General features: G+C 39.9%; 1 protein-coding gene across 1 annotated transcript; it reads left to right on the top strand.

The window, feature by feature from the left end:
- Nucleotides 1-1,181: 1,181 nt before the first annotated feature.
- Nucleotides 1,182-1,667, top strand: LOC122815903 (ribonuclease H-like). Its single transcript, XM_044088756.1, has one exon. The coding sequence runs from the start codon at nucleotides 1,182-1,184 to the stop codon at nucleotides 1,665-1,667; it is 486 nt and encodes a 161-aa protein (XP_043944691.1).
- The last annotated feature ends 14,827 nt before the right edge of the window (nucleotides 1,668-16,494 follow it).

Below are 16,494 nucleotides of genomic sequence, written 5' to 3'. Positions count from 1 at the left end.
ATTTCAATTGCAGAGAAAAACTATGACCAGTTTGCTTTTACTTGGCAGGGGTGACAATATACATTCACCCTGTTACCACAGGGATATTTACATAATCCCACCATTTGTCATAAAATAGTAGCAGAACATTTAGACACGATAATGTTACCTCAGAATATGCAAATTTCATATTACATTGACGAAATTCTTATTCAGGGAAATTCTGAGCAAGAAGTGAGTGAGTATTTACAGATAGTAATTGGTCACATGAAGACAAAGGGCTGGGAAATAAACCCCAATAAAATACAGGGACCAGCTCAGACAGTAACATTTCTGGGAATCCAGTGGCATCAGGGACACAGAGAAATCTTGCCGAAGGCAAAACAAAATATTTTAGAATTTCCGACCCCTCAAGATAAAACAGAGGCACAGTGTTTTATAGGAATCTTTGGATTCTGGAGACAGCATAGGTTCATAGGTTCATACTAAGCTAACTGCCCTTGCGAGCCATTTTAAGCCTAGTCAATTTTCCCTTGTGAGACTCAAACCCTGCACCTTGTGTTTGCAAGGCAAACACCTTAACCATTAGGCCACCCTCCCAACTCAATATTCCTCATTTGAGTCAAATACTCTCCCTGTTATACAAAGTGACTAGAAAGAAATACGAGTTCATTTGGTGGGATGATCAGCAGAAAGCTTTTGAACAAGTAAAGCAAGTTATTCACAAAGCACTACATTTATGGCCCCTACAGGATGGGGAAGTAGAATTACATGTGTCTGAGCAGGATCACTATGCCAGTTGGAGCCTTTGATTGAAACAGGGAGCAAAGCAGGTGCCACTAGGATTCTGGACTAGGAAATTACCAGATGCAGGGGAAAGATATTCTCCTTTTGAAAAGCAACTACAAGCATGCTCTTGGGTGCTTGTAGATATCAAACAAATGACAATAGGACATATTGTACTGCAGTGACCAGAGATACCTATAATGCAATGGGTGATGAGTTCACCCAAAATGCATAGAATATGTCGTGCACAAGAAGCGAGTATTATTAAATGGAAATGGTATATTCAAGATAGGGCTAAACCTGGAACTAATGGGGTAGCAATGTTACATGAAAAGGTAGCTCTAATACTGATAGATTAGCAATTATCTGTTACTGGCAAAACTACATCAGTCAGTGAATCTCCAGTAAAATGGGGAATGCCGTATGTGCAGGTGCCACTCGAACAACGTAAACACGTTTGGTTTACTGAAGGGTTGGCAAAATATGTAGGAAACAAAAGATGTTGGAAGGCTGTGTCTTACAATCCAGGAACTAAGAAAATATTAACATCTTCAGGAAGTGGTAAAATTAGTCAGTATGCAGAATTATATGCTGTATATCAAGCACTGAAACATGAGATGCCAGGTACATGTCATATTTATACTGATTCTTGGTTAGTAGCAATTGGACTAGCAACCTGGTTGCCTACAGGGCAGAAAAATAATTGGAAAATTCATTCCAAGGAAATTTGGGGAAAAGAATTATGGCAATCAATTTGGGAAATGATAAGTCAAGGTACTGTGACAGTATATTATGTTGATGCACATTGTTCTGCAGACTCTTTAGAACAATCGCTTAATTCTGTTACAGATGAACAAACAAGAATTTCAGAAGTTAATATACAAGATGATTCTGAGCATTAGGGGATGGCAAAATGGGCACATCAGGAATGCAGACATCTGGGAGAAAAAGCCACTTACAGGTGGGCACAAGCAAGAGGAATTGCACTTTCATTAGATTTAATTAAAACTGTTATATTACAGTGCCTAGTATATCAGCATACACAACAAAGGCCTATATCTCATACAGTTCAGGGACATATAGGATGAGGAAAGCTACCAGGAGAAATATGGCAGATTGATTATATTGGTCCTTTACCATCTAATAAGGGCAGCCAATACATATGTACAGCACTAGACACATTCTGGATACCTTATTGGTTTTCTGTGCTGATGAGCAACACGGGTGAGTACTCTGAAAACCATATATTTGATCATTCTGTATTATGGAATGCCTTTGCAAATACAAAGTGACAATGGTTCTCACTTTAAGCGGAGAATAGTACAGGACTTTGCAGGATTAATTGAGAGAATGAATGGATTACTTAAAGACCAGTTAAGAAAACTATGAAATGGTACTCTGCAAAACTGGAGAAATAATCTAAATATGGCATTACAGATTTTAAATAATAGACCAATTTCAGAAACAGAAACACCATTAATGAGAATGTTAACTCCAGTATTGCAGATCAAGCCATATGTAATGACAGAAACAATCACATATTGGGAAACTCAGGCAGCTGCATTAGCTCCTTCTAGAGTCACACCTGAGACTGCAGGACTGAGTCTATATTCAATGAATGCCTACAAAATACTGCCACAGTCAGTTCAACTGATCAAGACTGGAATTGGAATTCAAATTCCAACAAAGTATTTTGGTTGGATAGTGCCTCAGTCAACACTTGCTTTGAAAGGTGTTCAGGTTGTGGATGGAGTTATTGAAGCAAGTTACCAAGGGGAACTTAAAATTATTTTGTTAAATACTTCAGATGGAATGTTTATGTATGGAAAAAGGATAAGGTAGCCCAAATATTTATTGTACCTATGTCAGGTGGCACAGTCACCAGAGGGCAGTCACCGCCTGTTGCTGCCTTTGAGAGGGAACAAATATCTGGTATGCACAAAATCAATTCAGGTGCTAAAATATGGGTCCATGAACCCAATAAACAACCTGAACAAGCAGAAGTTATTGCAAATGAAAATGACAATAGCGTTTTAATTATTAAATCAGGAAATTAAAAAATGGGAATATGTACCAGCAAATTTGTGTTATTTGTGAGAATAATTATGCTACTTTTTTTTTTATTTCAGATTCTAACTTCAGTCTTTACTATGCTAACTGTTGGTGTTCTCGCTGTGCTGTATGGAGTCCCTTTGGCAGAGTGTGTAACACCAGGAGTAAAAGCAACCAGAGTCAACATAACAGTAATCCAGTGGGGATGGGTTGCTAGTACACAGAACAGCACACAAGGTACTTTTACCTGCTCTGCTGGACAAGGATGTTCTACTGTTAATTTGACTTCCAAAGGAAATCTAACTATTTGGAGGGTGAGGAGGGGACATTTGTATGTCCAACTACTGGATAATGTGTCAATTTGTAACCTTGCTACTGGTATTTGGACCTCCTCCATATCCATTCCAATATTGGTTACCCCATTTAGAAGGGAACTATATTGATTTCTCAAACAGAACACATAAATTAGAACATTGTACTGAAACAATGGATGGACTTATCTGTGGACAACATTCCCCTATTTATGAACCATGTTTACTTTAGTATTCTATCAACATCTGTAAATGGACTATATTGCTTCCTACTTTTGAGATGTTCATAGAGTTAGCACCACAGTTTATATGTTTAATGACAAATCAAACATTGTCATATGCCTTGAGAAACCCTTTCATAGGTTACCTAGGTAATGTAACTCATTTGAACTGGTATAATGAAACTTATATCTTTTCTCCTGAAACATATATAAATGTATTTCATGCCTGGTCACCAGACAAGCTGGAATATCATAACTGGACTTTCAACCTGAATTTTTTACAGAAAGTATTGAATATTCAACATCTTGAAAAACATTTACCGACAGTAAGCCATGGTATTTTACATCATGAAATGACAAGTATTATAGGTAATAAGCTGGTTAGTTTAGCCATGAAAACAGAATCTGATGCAGTGTATAACTGGTGGGATATATTTACTGGATCGTCAGCATCTGGCACCGAGTTGTTGAATTGGTTAATACACCCAATATTAGTTCTACTGATTGTTTTGATTTTATTGACATTCTGGAATTGTGGATTAACTTACTGTGTTTATAAAAAGGCAAATAAGGTCTTGAATGTCGGATATAAGTGAGTCAATAGTCAAGGGGCCAAATGTGATATGAAAGAGGGGTACATTGAGTGAGTGTGATTATTTGACAGCTGCCTCACTATATCTCGACATTTTCTTTATTTTCTTTATTTCTTCCTTGACATATGAAATAATGCTATATTCTGGAAGTGTCAGTAGGCATGAGAGATGATGTTGTGCTCCAGAACAGTTTAGTGATTTCAGCAGAGTCACTACATTTGATTACAAAATATGTCTTGTATGTGCATGTCTGCTGGGATATTCCAGTACAGTAATAAAACTTGCAAAGTCATTGGAATATTTCACTTGAAAATTGCAAAATCATTGTATTTGGCAGGAATTGCTGTTTCTTCTGGGGTGGGTGGCCAACACCACAAAATGGTCTAGCTCCAGCCTATACTGGAAAGTACTGATTCTCATGACTTGTGGTAAACAATTTGGTTACATATAGCTGGGGCTCCCTGCACTCAGGCAGAAGCCTAAACTGTGGAGTGGACGCACTGCCCAGGACTGTTTTCCTGATGAAGACTCCTGCATGACAGCAATGGGCTTCCCAGTCAAGACTGAAGATAGGATGAAGCTTTCTCTTTATCAGTGATGTATACTTTTTTTAAAAATGTATTGTCTAATTTCCTATTTTAGTTAAATAGAGTTTACTTAGTTTTCTGTTTTAGTGTGCTTTACTGTTCAATTACATAGAGTTTATTTAGTTTTCTGTTTAGTGGCAGAAATAAAGTTTATTACTAAATCATTTCTTTAGTGTGAAGTAAATGATTTAAAATCCTACTCAATAAGCAATACACCCTGTCAATCTGCCTGTGTGGGACCTCGCCAACTGTCTGGATATGGCTAGTGTCTACACTCATTGATGCCATAGTTGCCACGCTCTCCTGTTCGATGTTTCCACACTCTGACTGTCCGATATCTGTGGGTGCAAGGGACAGGGTATGTGTGGGCATACTGACTGTGCGGGGACAATGGAGAAGGAAGTGGGATGTCAACCCACGGGACAGACTCAACCCCCAACAACCCCATCTGTGCATCACTATAGCCACCATCATCATCAGAGTCTGATGAGACACTGACATCAGGTTGTGAGAGGGACACATTCCAACCACCATGTTCACCTGTGAGGAGGAAGACAGAATACGTACATTACTACCTGCATTATTATGCATGGTAATCCACACACATACACATACAGGTGAGAAGCCACAACTGCATTACACATACCACATCTTATTTCTGATCCCATGCACAATGCACAAGCAGACTGCAACATACACAGACAAGACAGGCCTTTTATAACATGCACTGCAACTATGTCCGGTTAATGTTGCCAGTACTATACACCTGTGAGATAAGCAATATGTCAGTGTACGTAATATAACTACACCTAAAACACAGCGCACCCATCTTGAGAATACTATGGCAGTTATAGTATCACTGTCTCAGGTATGTACCATCTATATTTCCTCCTGTATAGCAGGCTGCATAGACTTTCTCAAAAATAAGAGCAAATGTGTTACTGCTCCTGCAAATACACAGTTGTGATTACCCATTCAATGCATTTCAGTTAACCCCTCTGAAACTGAACATACAATTATTGTACTCTGGCTAAGCATAACAGTTGTGTCTAGGGCAAAGTGGCAACCGTTAATATTCTTAGGGTATATATGATCCATAAAACAACAGTATCACACTTACCAAGTACAGAAACTTGGCCTCTGGCTACACCTGACATACCTATGGAAATGTGAGGGAGAGGTATTGTCAGCAATATCAAATGTGGCATTGTTACAGGGTAATATGTGCATACATCAACATTTACAGTAGCTAATGTGATACTGCCTACATTGCTGACATTCTGAGTGTGTATGCACAACTGTACATTAAAACCAAAACCCCCAATGCAAATAGACATGACACCCATGTACTGGTTTGAAGAAGGAAGCTTACCTGGACGCTCATCTGTTGTGGATGTTGTGGCACCCTCCTTCCCGATGTATGGAGTGATGAATGCTTGGGAGCTGGTGGTTGATTCTAGGTTTGCCAGGAATTCTGCTGTGGCCGAGAGTGATTGTTCTGATGCAGGCCCTCCACCAGTGGTAGCACAGTCCCTGGCCATAGCGGCAGCCCTTTGCCATGCAGAATTAACCATATCTGTGGCCCGGTGGTGGATATACTCATAGGTTCTGACCTGTACCCTATTTGGTCGACAACTGTGATGAGGTCAGCCCAGAGTGATGCAGTTTGAGGCCATCCAGGATAATATTATTCTCAGTGTCTGAAAATGGTGGTTGCCTCCTTTTATACATCCTTCCTGAAAGACAAGAGGGAAACACATTGCAGGACCAAAAACATTGATATCTACTATGTACAGACCCTGCAAATGCCTGTACTATCCACTGCTACCTCCATGTCATACATATGTTGCTAGCACCAACATATTAGCAATACTGGTTATGTCCCTGTGTGCCAAGACAGAGTGTGCAGTATAATTCCAAACAACAAAGCCAGTAGATTTTTCCTTTTATTAAAACACACCAAAACCTCTCTAGCGCCTCGGCTTAACAGCCTTCCAGGAGATAATACAAACAGAGAAAAATATCTCTTATAAAGATGCATCAATCACATTAAAATTTACCAATAAAACAATTAACCAATTTCATCAACACTTTACAAAAGAAACTTCCAATTACACTCCTGATTTAATCCACCAGGAAACGTGTCATACTTTAAAATAAAACCTGCTTCTTTTGAGAGTAATTTATTTTTTAAAAACATAGTGTTTATAGCTGAATCTTGTTCCAAATTAGAAAGTCCTGTAGCTACCCATTTTTATGAAGTACATGGAGGGTCATGTGAAGGTCTAAAAGGTACTATTTTGGAACAAGTTTCAGCTATAAACACTATGTGTTTAAAAAATAAATTACTGTCAAAAGAAGCAGTTTTTATTTTAAAGTATGACACTTTGTTTCCTGGTGGATTAAATCAGGAGTGTAATTGGAAGTTTCTTTTGTAAAGTGTTGATGAAATTGGTTAATTGTTTATTGGTGAATTTTAATGTGATTGATGCATCTTTATAAGAGATATTTGTCTCTGTTTGTATTATCTCCTGGAAGGCTGTTAAGCCGAGGCACTAGAGAGGTTTTGGTGTGTTTTAATAAAAGGAAAAATCTACTGGCTTTGTTGTTTGGAATTATTCTGTTTCGATAGTGTGGTTTGGATATTTTCATGGCCAGTGACTCTTCCTTTCTACAATTGCCCCGTGTGTTTCGGGAAGAAGGAATGGAACGTGGACAAACTACTATGGAACAATTCCTGGGTTCTTCTAGAGATGTTTGAGAAGTTCGAGAAGTGAGAGAAGCGAGAGATATGCAATCTGAAGGTATTCCCAGTTCTAAAAGTAATGAAACTATTAAAAACTGGGAACGAATTTTGAGAGAAGGGGGTAATAGAAGATCACATAACCCCTTTCAATGTGTAGGTCGGCGTAATGTGGCTAATGTTTCAGTGGAAATTCAGCGATCGCTAGATTCTCTTGAAAAAATTTTATTTAAAGAGAATTCATTGCACTTTAATATTTTGAGTCTACAATGATACATTGATCTAGATATAACACCAAGAGGGTTACGCTTTGTTAAAACACCTACCACCCCTTTTGATGTTACTGACACTACTGATAAACAATTTGAAGTTAGGTGGGCACAGGCGGCTCACAAATGTGTGACAGAATGGTTACACATTCTTATTGAAAGAGACACTGTGAAACAACGGAAAATTAAGAAAGATATAGAAAGTTGCTGTAGTAATTTAACTGCACAATTTAATTCTGAACAGTTTAATTTAATACTAGGTAGTTATAATGTTAAATTAGAAGAAGTCTCTAATGACATTATAAAAAGGAAAATTAATAAGTTGGAAAGAGACATCCGTGATTACAACAGTGGCTATGCCTTTAAGAAATTAGTTCAGCAGAAACAACAGAAACGTCATCGTGGAAACGGATCTAATTTGAAACAAAGTGTCTCTTTTGTATCTTCTGAGGCAATCAGTAGTATGGGTGAATCAGAAGAAGATACAGCTAACTTTCCTTCATTACCTAGGGTACAAGATACTGATTATTTACCTAATAATTTTCGGAATCAAAGAGATTATTATACGAGGAAAAGAGGGTGTACAGACAACTACAAAGATGGACGATATCAGAGGTATGATAACCTCCAAAAACTGACTAAATATTTATGTTTTTAAAGTGCTATTGTCATTAGAAAATGTTGTGGAAAATGTAGGATGTAGTGCTGTTGTGAATTTATCTGGTCACAGTTTAAGTGAATGTGAAATGGCGGTGTTAGGCTGTGGCCTAAAATTTATACCTACAGCACTTCCTAGACAACATGTTACTTGTATAGAAATTTTTCAATTGATACGCAAGTTACATTTGTTTAATTATTTTGATAAAAATGTGTCTGTGCAAATAGAAAGTGACCAAAGTGATTCTGAATTAAGTGAAAGTTTTTTTACATGTGAGTCTTTTTGTTTGGATAGTGATGAAATGAATGCTTATTGTTTAATAGATACTACAAAAGTACCAGTTAAAAGTACTTTTATTCCACCTTTTAAACATGAGGGAATTTCTCACTTTTCAGCCATGGTACATCATTCAGTGGATGATCTTTTTTTGAAATTTAAAAGGAATAGAAATGCATTGAATTATAATCTAAGTAAAAGAGAGTGGTCAGCGTTACAAAGTTTGACTAAAAGGAATGATTTAGTCATTAAACCCTCAGATAAGGGGAATAAAATAGTGGTGTTGCACTTTTCACAATATCTACAAATGTGTATGAGTCACTTGAATGCAAAAGAAGTGTATAAAATATCAAGTATGGCAGAATATGAATTAGCCATAAAAAACTTTAGAGATATATGGCAGGATTCATGAAGCCTCCATGTAAGAGATACATGGCTTACATGGAGGCTGCAGTTAAACGGTGTGACGTCAGCATGTCATGCATATGCATGAGGGCATGCTGAATCACACCTAAGGCTAACATGGTCCGTGGAAGACAGTAGGGGGCCTATCCATAGGCCGAGCCCTGCAAGCGGACACGCCCCCAGAAGAGTAAAATTGCCCAAAGTAAACACCCACGATAGAGGCCATGGAAATGTGAATAAACACAACACAACACATGCCCCTACAGACTATGAACATAAAATATATAAATGAACATGTTATATATATTTTTTTAAATCATAAAGATGTTTGCCCGTGAGTGCGCTTGTTTGCGTGGGCATGTCCGTAGCTTAGCCACAGTTAGCAGTCAGTGGAAAAGGATATAAGAACTAAAGTGCGAAGTAAGCCAAGAAGCTATAGCGTAGCGGTAGAGACGTCAGCTGAAGAGCAGGCATTCATGGTTTGAGTCCCCACAACATCAATTTTTATTTTTAGTAAAATAAGCATGAAACAAGTCCCTGACAAATATGTACACATATAAAATCATAGTTTATGTAAAATGTAATGAAATAGTCCATTTATTTTAAAGAAATGTGAGATAACAAAACAATAAAAAATGTAAGATGTGCCTATAGCTGAGCTACAGTTTAACAAGGTGAGTGCATCTGCCTGTAGGTGAGCAATGGTTCAACAGGTGCAAAATGAGTGCCCGTATGTGATCTGTGGTTTAACACGCTGAAACTGTGTGCCCCTAGCTGAGCTGAGTGTAATAAGCGTACTGACAGCCAAATGAAGCATAAACCAGCGTAACCTGTTTGCGCGGAGCAGCGCACCGCGCCAACAAGCTAACCGACGGGCAACGTTGAGCAAGCTGTATCAAAACTGCCTTTACACAGACACACCCCCCTAGCCTGTCTAGACAGTCATAAAAAATAAAAAGCAGTGGCCAGGTTCGAACCCAGGATACTATGCACCATAGTCAAGGTACTGAACCACTAAGCCATGACAGCAATACCTAGAAATGCAGTAATAGCAAATATATAGGAATTAATACAATGTGGAGCATGACAAAGCAGGTTTTGTGAAATTAATACAATTCCAAAATGGCCAATCACAGAAATGTGTGTGAAAAATGGCATATATAAGCCCCATAGGCGGGAATATACAGCATAAACGATTGTAGAACTAACTTGCAGCCAGAATGTCAGGAGTAGGTGAGGGTAGTTGCTTTTGAGCACAGAGGTGGGGCATTGAGGAGTCCAGATACATGGTCTGGCTCCTAGTCCACAATCATGAGGCCCAACTCATGCAGGGCCAGGTCCTGTGGGGAGCATATATGGCTGAGGCATGGGACCGGTTGGCTCATGATCTCACCAGTGCCACAGGGATTCCAGGGACTGGTGAGCAGGTCCATCACCACCATGCAGACCTGAAGAGACACAAGCAGGACCAATTGAACCTTTGGATCTAGGAGGCCCAGCAAATGCCCAATGCCCCACTACTGAGTAAGTTACATTTAATTACGTATGTAAGAAATTAAACTAGCTGATATTATGGAGATGTGTTTTCCAATATTACTTAATTTATATTACAGCTGCAGGTGTCCGTTCTGAAAACTGCAGAGCCTATGGCGATAGGCTGGTGCGGTTGCACCACCAGGCAGGTCAGTAATCCTCTCCCAGTAACTGTAAATAAATATAAAAGTATGACAGTTAGCAAAAGAGTGCAGTGTAGTCACTAAGTAATAAAATGTGCAAGTAACAGTGTAAGAGTGTTTGCAAGTATTGCTTGATTACAAAAGTGTGTTGCAGTCTGTAATCCAAACAGAAAAATGAAAATGTCTGAAATAAAGTCTGAAATAAAGATGCCCCACCTGTAATATAATAGTACACAACCTACAGCAGGCTGAAAAGTACACCTGCAGAAGATGAGCAAATCACATGTGTGAAATATACCCCTGTTGAAATACTGAAACATGACAGAAGTGAGACTGCTGGAAAGGATTGTAATAACTACAGGTAAAACATGTCAATAAAGCCTAGAAGTAAGTACCATCCTGAATAGTAAAATGAAAACAAGTGAGAGAGTGTGAGAAAGAGTTATGAATCCACCAATAAAGTAGTAATAACAAAGGGGGTGACGAAAAGACATTATTAGAAGTTAAGGAATGTTTGTGGCAGTTAAGATTCAACGCAAACATGTACCCTGGTATCAACGACTATATTTCCATAGCCAGTATACTCAAATATAAATCACAATTCATATAATTATAGTTTTTATTAAATTTTTATAAGTATTTATGGTTTATTTAAATAGTATTGTTTTGTGTGTTTTATATCAATAAATTTATATATCAATATTTATATTTTTAGTAATGTGGTAAATTTTGTAATTATTATTACTTTTAATTATTATATTTATTAGAAGTATTTATTACACACATTATACACACATACATAACTATCCTTCCTTAAAACTACTGATGTGGATTGTCTTTTTGTATATATATATAAATATATACATACTTTTTAGGGACTATTAAGCATCTTGATATATACAAAGACATTAGATTAAATTAATAATAGATGTTCTTGGATTAGTCACAGTTGATTAACTAATTGAATAATCATCAATTGTTGCTTCTATTTAAATGTAAATTTTTGTGAATGTGATTGTACTCTGAAGATGCCCACTGTATGGGTGACAGCGCTAAGTACTTTGTTGGTGTGTTACTAAGATTACTAGCAATAAACCAGTGTTTTATAGTGGATTTGGTTCGTCTTGGCTGTTTTACTGGTTAAAGTAGTAATAACCCCTGAATAAAGTATACTGCAGTCAGTACAGAATGAAATGAATGTGAGAAGCAGAACCAAACAGTGAAATCTGTTCAAAGTGTTGCTGCAGCTGTAATGTGTATCCCAAAATCTGGATATGTTGCTCTCAGTCTGCAATATGCAGATAGTATGATTGTCTGACATACCAAACATCCACAGTTGTCTATAGCTATATAAAGCAAATGTAGCAGGATGATGTAGCTGAACAAAGCCAGATATGAATGTGTATGAAGAACAATAAAATGTATATTGATGTAGCAGTAACAGTCCTATCAGCAAATTGAAGTAGTTATCATATAGGAAACTGTAGTTAGAACAGTAGTGTGTATATATGTGCAGCTATTAGAAATGTACAGCATATGTATTGGTATTCAAGGTGTTAATATTATTTTCTTCACCCCACCCTATAACCACATATAACCCATTCCACGTGAAAATGGTATGTGCAATCACAATTAACACCCCCGGACATTTGTCCTGTTGGGTCATAAATATTTGCATGTCCGTTGATGCATCTGCCCTGTTCATACATCCAAACCTGATGGCCTGTTGCCATCAATCAACCCTGCATGTTGTTGGACTGTGTATTGCTGTTCAAATTATGCATGTGTTATGCTCGCTGTCCAATGGTGTGAATATCTGGGTGTTTGGTTAATGGGAATACTAATGCATGCTGTTACAACTAATTGTGAATGGTATTGTATGTTACTAACCCAAACTGTCATGACATAATGCAAAACATAGGACGACAGAGAAGGCGGGTTCCAGCGGACCCACCTCTCCCACCTCAGCTGGCGAGTGCACCTGGCACAAGTGCCCAGTCTGGACCCTCCTCCAGTGGCCCTGTGCCACCTACAGGTGGAAACGCTGTAGGGGATGGGGCTCATCCCCCCTATGCAAGCGTGGCCGGAGGAGAAGCACCACTCACCCTCCGTAGCGTCCGGACTGTAGTGCGTAGGGAGATCCGGGACTCTGTTCTTGGGCCCCTACTCCAGCTTGAGGAACAGGTGGCACAACTTACGGGCATGCCTGTTGCCCGGCCTACACAGCCCCCAGCACAGCCCTGTCCTGGGCAGTGAAGGAACAGTGGCAACTGCCCATGGGTGGGGATATCAGTTCCACTGTTGCCATCTGTGGGCTCATGGGCTCTGGATATCCAACAATTGTGTAACCCCCCCACACATGTCATACACCGCCCCTGTATGCGTCTTGTTTGTCTTGTCTGTTGACCTACCCAACCTACCTCCCCAGCTATACCGACTTCCTTTACCTGACATACCACTCTCACCTGAAAAAAAAAAAAAAAAAGGGCACTCTGTACCCACAAAAAAATTACGCCCCATACATAGCTGCCCATTCCGCACACATGTCTGCTGGACATGGAAGCTATCAATTACAATTGGCTGTACAACAAGTATTATTGTTGTCCTGACACCTCTCTCAGGGGTGGAAGGTTTCAAATGTCACACCAAATTACATACATATGCACAGCTCTTGCTGATGAAGAAATGGGCAGCTATGGGCCTTACCTACATCCCTCCTGCAAATCCCAAGCTTGTTTCCCTACTGTCTTACCCTCTTTGTGACCCCTTTTCACCACTTTCCTGTCTCCCCATTTTAATTTCTTTCAAAGAAAATAGCTGGTGTGCAGAGTAAGCACTGTTAAGCAGTTGTAAGCGGTGTGCGCAGGTGCACGGGCTAAACGCCAGTGCGCATGGAGCTCAGCAAACCAGCACTAACCTGGTTACAACTGCTTAAAAGTGCCTTAGTCACTCTGATTGACAGGTCCTGTAGTCAGTTCAAAAGCAAAATAAAATCCCACTCTCAGTCCCGAGCCCAGGACCTTGGAAACAGTAGTCTGCATGACCTACCACTAAGCCATGACTCTCATACAAGAACATTGTGCTAAAATAAATATATCATGTAATAGTAGGAATGAATGTAAAGGGAATATAGGATGTGTAGTACACAAAGCGTGTCATTTACACTTACTGTCAAAACTAGTGGATTTCCATAACAGTAGTGTGTGAACAGAAACAGCCATGCTAGTTGGTAGCTAGTAGGTAATAATGTCAGTTAATGTACATATATAAATGTATTTATATATATATATATATATATATATATATATATATATATATATATATATATATATATATATATATATATATACATATATAGGTGTAGCTGTCAGTGTGCATACACACTTACTACAGGAAACAGGAGAGAGGAATGGAGAAATGTGAATCTACAACACAGCCTGAATCATGAGAGAGATACTAATCTTTACACTCACAGAACAGTGTCCACAGCATACCAGCATGGTCCCCGCCCTTACAATCTGAAAGGGCAACGCCTATCTCACATACCCTTTTATAGCACTGTCCTGAAATCACAGTGAGAACTGCAATTAGTACACAACTGGCTGTATGCAATTAGCAAATGCTGGCTTACAATTGGTGCAGAGGCCATCACATGGACTTATGCAGATACCTACAAAAGCATCCTGTACTCACACTCCACACATGCAATACGTTCATTGCACTGTCTGGAGGCAGACAGAGAGAGAGAGAGAGAGACAGACAGAGACAGAGAGAGAGAGAAAAAAAAAACACAAACAACAACACACGGTACACACACTGAGTCTAAGCTGTCAGCAGTGACAGTAGCAAGCCGTGCCAGCAGCAGCAGCAGGAAGCAGTAGTAATGGTAATGCAACCAGCTGCGACAAACACAGGTAATGTAAAGTAGCAGGTTAATAGTCTGCATACTGTGAATCCTCCATATGTGTCATAGGTCTGTATCTATAGGTATGCCCATGTGATATGTTGTGTGCACATAGTTCCACCAAAAGGGGATGACTATACATTACATGTCATTCAGTGTTAGGCCATGATCCTAGCAGCAGTTTTCCATTGCAGTGAGGCCTGTCTGTAGGATGTGTGTGTCAGCTGGTGTAACGACTATGGCGCTTAGTTAGCAGTCATCTGGGAACTTTGTCATCCACAACCCGCACATGTTCGCTTTTACATCTGAGAAATAAATGCCAAACAAGAGGGGTCCTAGGACAGAGGCCTGTGGGATACCACATGTGACTGGCATTGAGTCTGACATGGCTCCTACAATATCAATATTATAGATTCTGTATGTCAACCAGTGTGCAACCCATCATGTGACATATGTAGCAACATGTAAGCTAATGAGCGTGTCTATGATGCCTGAGTGGAGTACTGTGTTGAAGGCCTTAGGCAAGTCCAGATAGGCTGTATGGATTGCATTGCACTCATCAATGGCTGTAGTGACTGTTTTGAAAGGTCAACCAGGTTCAAAAGGCAGGATCAGCCCATCACAAAGGCAAACTGGCCGTGAACAAGTGTCTGCAGGTACCCAATATCGCTGTATATGCATCCCATACTGAATCATTCCATAGCTTAGCAGACCAGGCTGGTTAAGCTTATGGTGCGGTAGTTCCCAGGGTCAGTAGAGGAGCCTCCTTAGTGGAGTGGGACCACTGTTGCTGTATGCCAGTGTTCAAGTACATATCCTGTAGTACGGCCAAGGTTAAATATCAGTCTTATATGCGGTTGTATGTCCTCTTGGAGTTCACGTAGCACACATCCAGGGATACCATCACATCACATTGATGCTGTGTGTTCTGCTTTGCTGAGGGCGGCCCTCACCTGGACATGTGAGATGATAGGGAGGTTACATTCAGCTGTGATAAGTATTTCTACTTGTGGGGGAGAAGGAGGGGGGATACGTGCACCGATCCTGTCTGCAAGAATGTTGCCAATATCTGTGTGTTTGGTGAATGTTAAGTAGGTGTGTATTAACTCAGAGCATATGTGAGGCATTTGGTCCATATGTGTAACATAACTGAAGAAGGCCTTGTGGTTATCTATAGTATTCGTGGCCATTTCCCTCCCAGAGTAGGCCGTGGATGTTGTTATGAGAGACCGTAGCTTATTACCAGTGCTGACCACAGATGCCTTCCCTTAATGTGAATCTGCTCTGTCCTGCAGTAGCCTCCTTCTATTGTTATACAATCTGCCTTTGGCTGGGGTCCACTGGACATGATGCCTAACCTTTGTGCATAGGGTCTGGTTTAGAAATGTGTGTGCATGTTCCATGCAATCTTTGGGATGTCCGTGGGTAGCATTCGCAAAGGGGTCAGCAGTGTGGGTTGTGGCTTCCACTGGCCCAGTGGGCTGCATGGATACCATCTCAGTCCTAACAAGTGAATAACTGTCTAATCACATACATATCAAAGTAGTCTACTGTGCTGGTGGTGGTGGTGGTGGGATAAGTTTATCCAGGCCCAGTAACTTGTGTCCAGATCACACTAGTGGATGGCGTTCCACATACAGTACCTTGGTATGAACCCCCAGAGTGAGGTTATGCATTGGACCTGTCGCAGTGTGCTGACCGATGGGGCATGCTACTATGTTGTATGGAATGGGGCAGGTATGGTTGCACAGGTGTTGACTGAGCACTGATATCTAGCCATGCACTTGTGTATCCACCAAGAGACACACACATGCTACATATGGGAGTAGTAGTATATCACTACAGTTGAGTATCATGTATAGTATGTGTGCCATATATTGCAGACATAGTCTGCTGATATCCTGTTTGTGTTCTCTTCCAAGGACATGGCGCGTCAGCGTAATCCCGCCTACTCTGCAGCAGAAGATGAGGAGATACACCAGAGCCTGGTGCGGGATTATGACATACCAGACCTCCCAACCATACCGAATTACT

Source organism: Protopterus annectens, chromosome 1.part1 (genome assembly GCF_019279795.1).
Source record: "Protopterus annectens isolate FY-2018-M chromosome 1.part1, PAN1.0, whole genome shotgun sequence".
Classification (NCBI taxonomy): domain Eukaryota; kingdom Metazoa; phylum Chordata; order Ceratodontiformes; family Protopteridae; genus Protopterus; species Protopterus annectens.
The sequence above is the reverse complement of the archived record's forward strand: the minus strand, read 5'-3'. Positions and strand labels throughout refer to the sequence as shown.

Bases quoted from the DNA above. Each gene is read 5' to 3' on its own strand.
- LOC122815903 (XM_044088756.1), top strand. From the start codon at position 1,182: ATGCCGTATGTGCAGGTGCCACTCGAACAACGTAAACACGTTTGGTTT.